Genomic DNA, 13,613 nt, shown 5'->3' with positions numbered 1-13,613 from the left:
CTTTAACTGTACTGTACTGTACTAAGCATCAGTGGAGACTGCTGAGTTTGATGTATATTATAACATTCCACCCATTTAAAAAACTGGAGGCCTCTTACACTTCAATGTTGTGATCGAAAATCCTGGCGAAATGCATAGCACATAGAATAAAAAAGGTTTTACCAGATATTGTTCATCCTGAGCAGACAGGTTTTTTACATGGACGATATATTGGAGATAATATACGTCAATTACTTGAAGCAATTGAACATTATGAAACATCAATGATACCAGACCTGGTCATCATAGCAGATTTTGAAAAGGCGTTTGATAAAGTACGACTAGAATTTATAAATAAATGCCTGGGTTACTTTAATTTCCGCAAATCTCTTATAAAATGAGTTAAAGTTATGTACAGCAGCCCCAGATGTAAAATAGTAAATAATGGTTACTTCTCAGAAAGTATTCAGCTTTAAGAGGAGTAAAACAAGGCTGTCCGTTGTCTCCATATCTATTTATTATGGTCATTGAAATGCTAGCTACTAAAATTAGATCCAACAAGAACATCAAAGGGTTAGAAATCCAAGGAATAAAAACAAAAGTGTCAATGCATGCCGATGACTCAAGTTTTTTCTTAAGTATACAATCTGGATCCCTGCACAGTCTCATTGAAGATCTTGATCACTTTTCTAGCCTCTCTGGACTAAAACCTAATTATGACAAGTGTACCATATTACATATTGGATTGTTAAAAAATACATTGTTTACACTACCTTGTAGTTTACCACTTTAATGGGTGGATGGTGAAGTAGACATACTTGGTATTCACATCTCAATTTTGTTTTTACTTACCACAATCAATTTCAATAGAAAGTTAGCAAAAATAGATACAATTCTGCAACCATGTAAATACTTGTCTATTTATGGAAAAACACATTGATTAACTCTTTGGTTTTATCACAGTTTACTTACTTACTAATGGCACTGCCTACTCTAGATGACTCATTTTTTAAATCATATGAGCAGAAAATATTTCATTTTATTTGGAATGCTAAGCCAGACAAAATTAAATGTGCCTATTTATATAATGAATATGAGTTTGGGGGGCTAAAATTATTAAATATTAAAGCTTTAAACTTCTCACTAAAAGCTTCACTCATAAATAAATTATACTAAACCCAAAATGGTTCTCCTGTAGATTATTAATAAAGGCTCATCCTTTGTTAAAAAATGTGCCTTTGTCACAGGATCCAACGAAAGTGGCGCCCCTCCTCGGTCGGGCGGCGCTCGGCGGTCGTCGTCGCCGGCCTATTAGCTGCCACCGATCGTTGTTTCAGTTTCGTTTAGTTTTGTCTGTCTGTTCCGCACCTGTTTTATGTATGTCATTAGTGGGGACTTATTTAATGTGTGTTTTCAGTTGGGGATTTTGTGCGGGATTGTTGATTGTCCATTCAGGACGGTGGTCCGTGTTTCATTACGGTTTTTTTCCTGACAGTCTATTGAAGAGAGGATTTACCGGGCTGCGCCCCGTGCCTTTTGTGCCGCTTATATATATTGTTTGTTCGCAATATTGGGAGTGTGTTTTTCCCAGGCAGTCTGTCTGTAGCGCCCTGTGCCTCGCGTTTTTGTTTTGTGTGTCGAATTATTAAAAGGACACTCAACTCCAGCACCTGTCTCCTGCATCTGATTCCGCCTTACACCAGTCCAAGTCAACTCTGACAGAATCCCGCACCTTCAACATATGGAGTCAGCAGGAGCAGAAGCGCCATCCATGGCTGAGCAGGTCTCCCAACATGCCGGCCTCCTCCACCGCCTAGGCTCGGCCATGGATCAGGTGTTGGCCCGGTTGGAGAGCTGGGAGAGAGGTGCCTCCCCAGCCAGACCAGCTCCGGTCCCTCACCCTACGCACCTATCCACACCCACTGAAGCGGGTGCCGGCGGGATCCGGATTTCACCGCCCAGGGAGTTCGATGGAACGGCCGCTGGGTGCAAGGGGTTCTTGCTCCAACTGGAACTGTACCTGGCGACCGTCCGCCCCCCTCCCTCCGACGAAGAGAGGGTGAGCGTCCTCGTCTCGTGTCTCACGGGTCGAGCCCTGGAATGGGCCAATGCGGTCTGGGAAGGTCCAGACTCGGCCCGGGGTGACTACCCGGAGTTCACCCGCCGCTTCCGGGCGGTTTTCGATCATCCCCCGGAGGGCAGGGCGGCGGGTGAGCTACTATTCCATTTAAGACAGGAGACGAGGACCGCTCAGGACTTCGCATTGGAATTCCGGACTCTCGCCGCTGGATCGGGGTGGAACGAGCGGGCCCTGATAGACCACTATAGGTGTAGCCTTCGCGAGGACGTCCGCCGGGAGCTGGCATGTAGGGACAACACCTCCACTCTGGACCAACTGGTGGATTTGTCCATTAGATTGGACAACCTGCTGGCTGCCCGGGGACGTTCCAGTCGGGGCCTGTTCGTTCCGCCTACCAGTCCTCCCGCTCCACAGCCCATGGAGATAGGGGGGGCTGCACCGAGGAGGACCGGAGGGAGGGGTCTCTCTTGCACCCGATGTGGACACAGAGGACACACTGTGGACCGGTGCTGGAGAGGTCCCTCCGGGAGTTCGGAGGGCAGGCAGAGCACCGCTTCGGCCCCCCAGGTGAGTCCGCACCAGCCACACCCAGAGCCCCCTGTCGATCACTTGTACACCTCCGTTTGTTTTCCTAATTTTTCCCCTCACTTCCAGTATAAGGCGCTAGTCGATTCAGGTGCAGCTGGGAGTTTTATGGACCATGGGTTAGCGAAGAGGTTAGGGATCCCCCTGGTTCAGCTGGACCACCCCTTCCCCGTGCATGCCCTAGATAGTCGACCGCTAGGGTCAGGCCAAGTAGGGGAGGTCACAGTGCCACTGGTTATGCAGACGTGGGGGGGTCATGTGGAGCGTCTCAGCCTGTTCATCATTGACTCCCCAGCGTTTCCGGTGGTACTGGGAATCCCCTGGCTAGCCACTCACAACCCCCAGATTTCGTGGAGACAGAGGGCTCTAACGGGGTGGTCGAGGGAGTGCTCAGGTAGGTGCATAGGAGTTTCCATCGGTGCGACTACGGTGGAAAGTCCAGACCAAGTCTCTACTGTGCACATTCCCTCAGAGTATGCCGATTTGGCTATCGCCTTCAGTAAGACGAAGGCGACTCAATTACCCCCCCCATCGACAGGGAGATTGTGCGATAAACCTCCAGGCTGACGCGGTTCTTCCTAGGAGTCACGTGTATCCTCTGTCTCAGGAGGAAACAGTGGCTATGGATACGTACGTCACTGAGTCCTTGAGACAGGGATACATTCGGCCCTCTAAATCCCCCGTCTCCTCGAGCTTCTTTTTCGTGAAGAAGAAAGAGGGAGGTCTGCGCCCGTGCATTGACTATAGAGGTCTAAATGCTATCACAGTGGGTTTCAGTTACCCGCTACCTCTCATTGCTACGGCAGTGGAGTCATTTCACGGGGCGCGCTTCTTCACGAAATTGGATCTCAGGAGTGCGTATAACTTGGTGCGTATCCGAGAGGGAGACGAGTGGAAAACCGCATTTAGTACCACATCTGGCCATTATGAGTACCTCGTCATGCCGTATGGGTTAAAGAATGCTCCCGCCGTCTTCCAATCCTTTGTGGACGAGGTCCTTAGGGACATGCTCGGGCAGGGTGTGGTGGTGTACATCGATGACATCCTGATCTGCTCCGCCACACGCGCCGAGCATGTGTCCCTGGTGCGTAAAGTGCTTGGGCGGCTGCTGGAGCATAACCTATACGTCAAGGCTGAGAAATGTGAGTTCTTCAAAAGAGCCGTCTCATTTCTAGGATATCGCATTTCCACCTCGGGGGTGGAGGTGGAGTGTGACCGCGTGACGGCTGTGCGTAATTGGCCAACCCCAGCCACTGTGAAGGAGGTGCAGCGGTTCTTGGGGTTCGCTAATTATTATCGGAGGTTTATCCGGGGTTTTGGCCAGGTAGCAGCTCCCATTACCTCACTGATGAAGGGGGGGCCGGTGCGGCTACGATGGTCAGCAGAGGCGGACAGAGCCTTTCATCGTCTGAAGGTTCTGTTTACCAATGCACCTGTCCTGGCGCATCCGGACCCCTCTTTGCCATTCATAGTGGAGGTGGACGCGTCCGAGGCTGGGGTAGGAGCTGTGCTGTCGCAGCGTTCGGGCGTTCCTCCGAAGCTCCGCCCATGCGCGTTCTTTTCTAAGAAGCTGAGCCCGGCGGAGCGCAATTATGATGTGGGGGACCGGGAGCTGTTAGCCGTGGTCAGGGCTTTGACGGTGTGGAGACATTGGCTTGAGGGGGCACGTCACCCTTTTCTCATCTGGACCGACCACCGTAACCTGGAGTATATTCGGGCAGCGAGGAGGCTTAATCCCCGTCAGGCGAGGTGGGCCATGTTTTTCACGAGGTTTAACCTGGAATGCACTCTCTCGTACATTCCAGGTTCCCGGAACCGGCAGGCTGACGCACTGTCGCGTCTCTACGACACCGAGGAGCGGACCATCGATCCTACTCCCATACTTCCCTCCTCCTGTCTGGTGGCACCGGTGGTATGGGAGGTGGATGCGGACATCGAGCGGGCGGTTCGGTCAGAACCTACTCCGTCGCAGTGTCCCGTGGGCCTGAAATACGTTCCGCTTGGTGTTCGCGATCGCCTGATCCGATGGTCCCATACTCTACCCTCCTCGGGTCATCCTGGGGTGGAACGGACAGTGCGGGGCCTGAAGGGGAGGTACTGGTGGCCCACCTTGGCTGAGGATGTCCGGCGTTATGTCTCGTCCTGTTCAGTATGCGCTCAGTGTAAGGCTCCTAGGCACCTACCTCGAGGGAAATTACAGCCCCTCCCTGTCCCACAGCGGCCATGGACTCACCTCTCGGTGGATTTCCTTACGGATCTCCCGCCGTCTCAGGGGAACACGGCGATCCTGGTCATTGTGGACAGGTTCTCTAAGTCCTGCCGTCTGCTCCCTTTGCCCGGTCTTCCTACGGCCCTGCAGACCGCGGAGGCCCTGTTCACTCACGTCTTCCGGCACTATGGGGTGCCCGAGGACATCGTATCTGATCGAGGTCCCCAGTTTACGTCCAGGGTATGGAAATCGTTTATGGAGAGGCTGGGGCCTCGGTCAGCCTGACCTCGGGGTTCCACCCCGAGAGTAATGGGCAGGTAGAGCGCATCAACCAGGATGTGGACAGGTTCCTGCGGTCATATTGCCAGGACCGGCCAGGGGAGTGGGCGCAGTTCGTGCCATGGGCCGAGATGGCCCAGAACTCTCAGCGCCACTCCTCCACTAATCTGTCACCCTTCCAGGTGGTGCTGGGGTATCAGCCGGTCCTGGTGCCATGGCAACAGAGCCAGACGGAGGCTCCTGCGGTGGAGGCATGGGTCAAGCGCTCTCAGGAGACCTGGAACGCGGTCCAGGAATGTTTAAGGAGGGCGAGCGAACGACACAAAGAGAGCGCTGACCGCCACCGCAGTGACGCCCCCGTGTTTAACCCGGGGGATAGAGTCTGGCTCTCGACCCGGAACCTGCCTCTCCGCCTGCCCTGCCGGAAGCTGGGTCCGCGGTTTGTGGGGCCGTTTAAAGTCCTGAGGAGGATAAACGAGGTGTGTTACAGGTTACAACTTCCTTCGTATTACCGTATTAACCCCTCGTTTCATGTGTCTCTCCTCAGGCCGGTGGTAGCTGGTCCGCTGCAGGACAGTGAGGTGCTGGAGGCCCCCCCGCCCCCCCTGGACATCGGGGGGAGCCCGGCGTACACAGTCCGAGCCATCCTGGACTCCCGACGTCGGGTAGGGGGCCTGCAGTACCTCGTGGACTGGTAGGGGTACGGTCCGGAGGAGAGGTGCTGGGTTCCGGCGGCGGACGTTCTGGACCCCCCTATGCTGTTGGACTTCCCCGGCGCCTCGCCCTCCGGGCCGTCCCCGAGGCCGGCGTCGGCGCGCGGCTCGTACTGTCACAGGATCCAACGAAAGTGGCGCCCCTCCTCGGTCGGGCGGCGCTCGGCGGTCGTCGTCGCCGGCCTATTAGCTGCCACCGATCGTTGTTTCAGTTTCGTTTAGTTTTGTCTGTCTGTTCCGCACCTGTTTTATGTATGTCATTATTGGGGACTTATTTAATGTGTGTTTTCAGTTGGGGATTTTGTGCGGGATTGTTGATTGTCCATTCAGGACGGTGGTCCGTGTTTCATTACGGTTTTTTTCCTGACAGTCTATTGAAGAGAGGATTTACCGGGCTGCGCCCCGTGCCTTTTGTGCCGCTTATATATATTGTTTGTTCGCAATATTGGGAGTGTGTTTTTCCCAGGCAGTCTGTCTGTAGCGCCCTGTGCCTCGCGTTTTTGTTTTGTGTGTCGAATTATTAAAAGGACACTCAACTCCAGCACCTGTCTCCTGCATCTGATTCCGCCTTACACCAGTCCAAGTCAACTCTGACAGCCTTTTTGCCTTTATACCGATTACAACTTCTCATTTCCAACTAATTGGCCTTTCTTAAACAAGCTATACAAAGACGGTTACAATTTCAGTTTTATCCTCCAGAAAAGAGAAAAAAATATTACAACAAATGTTATGGTTAAACTCAAACATACTGATTAATAAAAAAACATTATTTATGGAAAAAAAAAAATTGTATTATATTTATTAATGATATTATGAATAGAAACGGAGGAGTTATGTCACATATGCAGCTGTCGAAAATATATGGGAATATCTGCTCAATCCAAACTTACAACCAACTGATTTGCAGCACTACCACAAAAATGGAGGCAAGTGGAAAAGGGAGAAGGTAGGGAACATGTTTTCCTGCCATATATTAAATATACAAATTGGATGAAAGGAATTGGCATAAATAGACAAATACACCAGTTTCTTTTGAGGACAAAAATGTTGTCAGCTGCGTCATACAGGTTGCAAAATAAATGGGAAGAGATTTTCTTTGTACCAATTCCATGGCACATGGTTTATGAACTGGTACAAAAAACACTTGATTCAAAATATGTAATTATATTATATAACAATATATGTAATTATATATATTGCCACCAACAGAATGCAATATATATATATATCTAAACTCAGCAAAAAAGAAACGTCCTCTCACTGTCAACTGCATTTATTTTCAGCAAACTTAACATGTGTAAATATTTGTATGAACATAACAAGATTCAACAACTGAACAATATAAAGTGAACATGTTCCACAGAAATGTGACTAACAGAAATGGAATAATGTGTCCCTGAACAAAGGGGGGGGGGCAAAATCAAAAGTAACAGTCAGTATCTGGTGTGGCCACCAGCTGCATTAAGCACTGAGGTGCATCTCCTCCGCATGGACTGCACCAGATTTGCCAGTTCTTGCTGTGAGATGTTACCCCACTCTTCCACCAAGGCACCTGCAAGTTCCCGGATATTACCGGGGGGGAATGGCCCTAGCCCTCACCCTCCGAACCAACAGGTCCCAGACGTGCTCAATGGGATTGAGATCCGGGCTCTTCGCTGGCCATGGCAGAACAGTGACATTCCTGTCTTGCAGGAAATCACGCACAGAACGAGCAGTATGGCTGGTGGCATTGTCATGCTGGAGGGTCATGTCAGGATGAGCCTGCAGGAAGGGTACCACATGAGGGAGGAAGATGTATTCCCTGTAACGCACAGCGTTGAGATTGCCTGCAACGACAACAAGCTCAGTCCAATGATGCTGTGACACACCGCCCCAGACTACGACGGACCCTCCACCTCCAAATCGAACCCACTCCAGAGTACAGCCCTCAGTGTAACGCTCATTCCTTCGACGATAAACGTGAATCCTACCATCACCTGTGGTGAGACAACACCGCAACTCATCAGTGAAGAGCACTTTTTGCCAGTCCTGTCTGGTCCAGCGACGGTGGGTTTGTGCCCATAGACGACGTTGTTGCCGGTGATGTCGGGTGAGGACCTGCCTTACAACAGGCCTACAAGCCCTCAGTCCAGCCTCTCTCAGCCTATCGCGGACAGTCTGAGCACTGATGGAGGGATTGTGCATTCCTGGTGTAACTCGGGCAGTTGTTGTTGCCATCCTGTACCTGTCACGCAGGTGTGATGTTCGGATGTACCGATCCTGTGCAGGTGTTGTTACACGTGGTCTGTCACTGCGAGGACGATCAGCTGTCCGTCCTGTCTCCCTGTAGCGCTGTCTTAGGTGTCTCACAGTACGGACATTGCAATTTATTGCCCTGGCCACATCTGCAGTCCTCATGCCTCCTTGCAGAATGCCTAAGGCACGTTTACCCAGATGAGCAGGGACCCTGGGCATCTTTCTTTTGGTGTTTTTCAGAGTCAGTAGAAACACCTCTTTAGTGTCCTAAGTTTTCATAATTGTGACCTTAATTGCCTACCGTCTGTAAGCTGTTAGTGTCTTAATGACCATTCCACAGGTGCATGTTCATTAATTGTTTATGGTTCATTGAACAAGCATGAGAAACAGTGTTTAAAACCTTTAAAATGAAGATCTGGGAAGTTATTTGGATTTCTACGAATTATCTTTGAAAGACAGGGTCCTGAAAAAGGGATGTTTCTTTTTTTGCTGAGTTTATATATATGGGGCGTACAACAATCTCAGCTCTGTAGATTTTGCTGCGAAGAGACAGAATCAATATATAATTTATTCTGGTATTGCCCCTATGTAGCTTGTTTCTGGTCATAGGTTCAGGAATGGTTTAAAAATAACAACATGCACTTAAAAGTATTCATACAAATAGCAGTGTTTGGCAATTTGGAAAACCAGAGTCAGTCAATAAATAATATAATAATACTCGTAGGAAAGGTTTTCATCTTTAGCTCACAATCTGTGGATACTATACAATTAGAAAAGTTAAAAATGATGTAAAACATCACAGAACAATTGAAAAATATATGGAAACCAATCGAGGGTGGACTATGGTGATAGCTGGGATGGGCTGAGAGTGGCAGAGGGGTGGGATTAAAGAGCTGATGTTTGGTAATGTATAATTGTTATGTGACTGCTTTATATAAAAGTACCATGTATGTAAAATGTGTATGCGAAATGTGTATGCAAAATGTATACGTAAAATGTATGTATATGTAACAGAAAAGCTGTAAAAAAATATATATATATTTTTTTATTTTTTTTATTTTTTTTTCCTCAAAATGGGCTAATACCAACAACAAAAAAATGTGCCACTGATTCCGCTCCAGCCTTTACCACCAGCCTGTCCTCCCTAATTAAGGTGCCACCAACCTCCTGTGATAAGAATAATGTTCTCATTGAAAGCATTCTAAATAATCTTTGTCAGTTTGGATGTGGGGGTTTGACCTCAAGGAGGACTTCTGGAGAGAGCTACTACAAGTAGTTGGGTTTGTACGGTATAATAGCCCCTTTCTTCACCTGGTGAGTGAGCAAAAAAAAACGAATAGTTTAGGAGCAAAGTGAGGAAAGGGTTCAGTATATGTGGTTGGAGAAGGAGAGCGGAAACGTCCAGTGAAAATGTACAGCAGCACCTCAGAATATACTACTAGTAGTGAGCACAGTGCTTATCTGTTGTGCGCTGAGCCTCTGGCTCGTAGTCACTACATACCTCTACGGCCAATGGCCACAGCACAAACCTAACTTTATGACTTGGTTCCAGAATGGCTTTGCATATGTTAATAAACTGTAATCTGAGTATACTCATCTTGGCTGACTTGTTTTTTCTTTTTCATTTGTAGGATAACCCTGGTGGATTGTCTAGCCTCCTCTCCACTGAGACATTGGGGAAGGAGTTTATAGAACTGTTGGAATTCGGACCCTCCAAAAACTATTCTATCTCAAAATGTTGTTTTCTCTAGCCCTCCTCTTCCTGCTAACTCCGTTCCCCTCCCTTCAAACTCCAGTAACCTATGAGAAAAGAAATGCCACAGGAACAGGAAGTGAACCCAAACCCTACGTCCTACTCACCCTCTCCCTCGCAAAACCAAAAACCGCAGCCACGCTCGTCAAACTCACCAAAGAGACCCCTAAGCCCACTCCAAAATCCCTAAGCCCAACTGCAGCCAATCAGACACATCCAGCCCCCTCAAACCCCCTCAAACCTCCAACAGCCACGTTCATCAAACTCACCAAAGAGACCCCTAAGCCCACTCCAAAATCCCTAAGCCCAACTGCAGCCAATCAGACACATCCAGCCCCCTCAAACCCCCTCAAACCTCCAACAGCCACGTTCATCAAACTCACCAAAGAGACCCCTAAGCCCACTCCAAAAGCCCTAAGCCCAACTGCAGCCAATCAGACACATCCTGCCCCCTCGACCCCCCTCAAGCCTCCAACAGCCACGCTCGTCAAACTCACCAAAGAGTCCCCTAAGCCCACTCCAAAAGCCCTAAGCCCAACTGCAGCAAATCACACACATCCAGCCCCCTCGACCCCCCTCAAACCTCCAACAGCCATGCTCGTCAAACTCACCAAAGAGACCCCTAAGCCCACTCTGAAAGCCCTAAGCCCAACTGCAGCAAATCACACACATCCAGCCCCCTCGACCCCCCTCAAGCCTCCAACAGCCACGCTCGTCAAACTCACCAAAGAGACCCCTAAGCCCACTCTGAAAGCCCTAAGCCCAACTGCAGCAAATCACACACATCCAGCCCCCTCGACCCCCCTCAAGCCTCCAACAGCCACGCTCGTCAAACTCACCAAAGAGTCCCCTAAGCCCACTCCAAAAGCCCTAAGCCCAACTGCAGCAAATCAGACACATCCTGCCCCCTCGACCCCCCTCAAGGCTCCAACAGCCATGCTCGTCAAACTCACCAAAGAGACCCCTAAGCCCACTCCGAAAGCCCAAAGGCCAACTGCAGCCAATCAGACACATCCAGCCCCCTCAACCCCCTTCAAGGCTCCAACAGCCACGTTCGTCAAACTCACCAAAGAGACCCCTAAGCCCACTGTGAAAGCCCTAAACCCAACTGCAGCCAATCAGACACATCCAGCCCACTCGACACCCCTCAAGCCTCCAACAGCCAAGCTCATCAAACTCACCAAAGAGACCCCTAAGCCCACTCCGAAAGCCTTAAGCCCAACTGAAGCCAATCAGATTCTTCCAGCCTCTTCAACCCCCCTCAAACCTCTCACAGCCAGTGGTCCAAAGACCACCACCAAAGACAAACCCTCCCCCACAACGCCGCATCCCATCCCCATCAAGGTGCTCATCACTTCTGACTCTGGCTGCATCAGCAAGGACACCCAGAGTGACACTAGCAACCGCACCAAGGAGCAGACCCAGACCCATGAGCTGAAGCTGAAGCCTGGCTTTCCTCTAACCCTGACCCACCGCATCAGTCTGGTTCCTACCTCCTGCACTGGGGGATGTGTGGCTGAGATGGCAAATTTGAAAGGACGCGTTGGCAGGCTGGAGAAAGAGATCTCCCTCATGAAGAGTAAATGTACGACTGGTCTTATTTAGTTACACATAACCGTAACCTTCTAGACGCAAACCTCTTTCATATAATAACTTCATTCTGATATGGAGATTATCCATGAGGCTAGTTTGAATTAAATCCAGAGTCTTTCTGGTAACCAACATTAACATTTCATCTTTTGATGTTTGCTCTGTCTGGTTTCATGCTGTTTACTCTCTTCCCCTTTCTACCAGGTGCTTCCTGCTCCAAAGGCCCATGTCCCAATGGCTGCAGTGCAAATGGGAAATGTGAGAAGGGAAAGTGTGTCTGCCTCCCAGGGTTCCTTGGTCTAGACTGCAGTAAATGTACAGCTGGAGCTGACTGCAGTAAAAGTGAGTTACTGTGCCTTCTTCATTTGATCTGACTTGTCTTCTTTGATCTGATTTTCTTTATTGCAATTCAGCTAGAGACATACTAGCACCTCATAAGTCGCCACACACAAGCACACCACTTAGAACGCATGCCCAATATACATTCATTCATTCTAAGTTGTATGCTAGTGTGGTTATTGGAACACATCTTTTTTCTCTCATCTCCAGAAGGTACCAAAGACAAAATCCAGATAACGGTAGAGACGGTGGCATTGAAGGTATCACCTGAGAGCAATGCTATCACGGAGAGTCTGCAGGGGAAGAAGACCAAGGCAGACCAAATCCTCTTCCAGAAAAAAACAGAGCAAAAGACACCTACAGCCGCCAAAGAGGATGGTGACATCAAAAGCAAAACAAAAGTGACCACAAGTGTAAAAGCAGGCCTCACCAAGACACAAGCCAAACAAGGGGTTACTGTCACTAAAACCAAAAGTAAACTCTCCACCTATTCCAATGCTACCAAGATTGGACTGGGCCGACCAACCGTCGGACAGGTTCTGTTGAAACACCATGGAGGAAGAAAGCAAGAGAGCAAAGGCAAAACAACAGTTATAAAGAAGCAGTCTAAACCAGACCTGAAGTTGAAAGTAACAGTAAAGGAGGAATCTGCAGGTAAAGCCAATGCTGAAGCTGGCAACCTCCAAGACCAGCCTCAAGCCAATGTCACCCAAAGCACTGTGAAGACGTTTGTGAACAAAACCCGGTCAGGAAAAGAGACTCTGGAGCAGTCGACGTTGGCTGAGAAGAATGTGACTCTAACATCTGGAAAGAAAACAGTCAAAAAGGTGAAATTAGTTCAGGGGACTATGAACGTTACAAAGGTGTCATTGGCTTTTGAAGGCACTAAGGCTGGGACGGGCAAGATCACCCTTACAAAGGACATTAAGACAGAGGCAGACATCTCCTCAGGCACATCTAAAACTACTGTGAAGACAGGGTCAGGCAAAGGGAAGCCAGTCACACGGAAGAGTCAGTATGTTGTGAACATGACCACTGTGGAGACCACCTCTGAAGTCAAAGTCCTCAGCAACAGGACAACAACTATCCAGTCTTCCAAAAACACCACCAAGAAAGCAGGAACAGGAGTGGGCAGCGGGCTTGGCTCTGTGAAGGTTCAGAACATCACCACGTACGGCTTCACCCTCACATGGTCGGCCCCGACAGCCATGTTTAAGAACTTCACTGTGTCCAGAAGAGAGCACAGGGCAGAGGGCGAGGAAGATGAGGAGGAAGAGGCGGAGGAGGAAGCTGCTCTCGGGGAAGAGGACAGAGTAGCCGCAGTCGCCAACACCACCATTGAGATCCGAAAACAGAGCCCTAATGGAACTGTGGCTTTCCCCACTAAAGCTCCAGGTAGCTCCAGAGGTAAAGCTCACACAAAGAGGGTGTCCGTTGTTCTCCCCGGCAGCGTTCGCTCTGTGGAGTTCAGTAACCTGCGACCTCAGACCCGATACTCCCTGCACATATTTGGCACCGCTCCCGGATCCCACTCCAAGATCCACAGAGTAACCGCCATGACAGGTAATTAGGAGAACCAAACCCACATAGAGACTTATTCATAACATCTGACCATAACTTTTTATGAATAACTCCTATAGTAATGTATCTTTTCATTCAATGTGCTTGTTCATGTATTGGCTAGCCTGCATGTCTCTTTTTCATTTAAACTGTGGCTGCACTAAATCATCACTTGTCTCGAGACAGAATATCCCATTGTATCTATATTTTCTATACTTAAAATTTACTGTGACTTTAGTGACTTATTAACCTTTTCCTTCACATTTAAAGGACAATTCCACCACTTTTCAA

At 49.2% G+C, this 13,613-nt stretch overlaps 1 protein-coding gene across 7 annotated transcripts in view; it reads left to right on the top strand.

Moving 5' to 3' along the window:
- LOC115185996 (tenascin-R) overlaps nt 1–13,613 on the top strand; it is a 35,453-nt gene that overhangs the window by 12,206 nt on the left and 9,634 nt on the right. For 6 of the 7 annotated variants that reach the window (XM_029745868.1, XM_029745867.1, XM_029745864.1 and 3 more), the window contains 3 exons: nt 9,712–11,418; nt 11,628–11,765; nt 11,973–13,325. In XM_029745868.1, the coding sequence (XP_029601728.1) occupies nt 9,816–11,418; nt 11,628–11,765; nt 11,973–13,325 (3,094 nt within the window). In that variant the 5' untranslated portion in view covers nt 9,712–9,815. The remainder of the gene's footprint in view (nt 1–9,711; nt 11,419–11,627; nt 11,766–11,972; nt 13,326–13,613) is intronic. The other variant, XM_029745869.1, reaches the window with a different exon arrangement.

This window comes from Salmo trutta, chromosome 3 (assembly GCF_901001165.1).
Source record: "Salmo trutta chromosome 3, fSalTru1.1, whole genome shotgun sequence".
Classification (NCBI taxonomy): domain Eukaryota; kingdom Metazoa; phylum Chordata; class Actinopteri; order Salmoniformes; family Salmonidae; genus Salmo; species Salmo trutta.
This window is presented reverse-complemented; position numbering and strand designations above follow the sequence as displayed.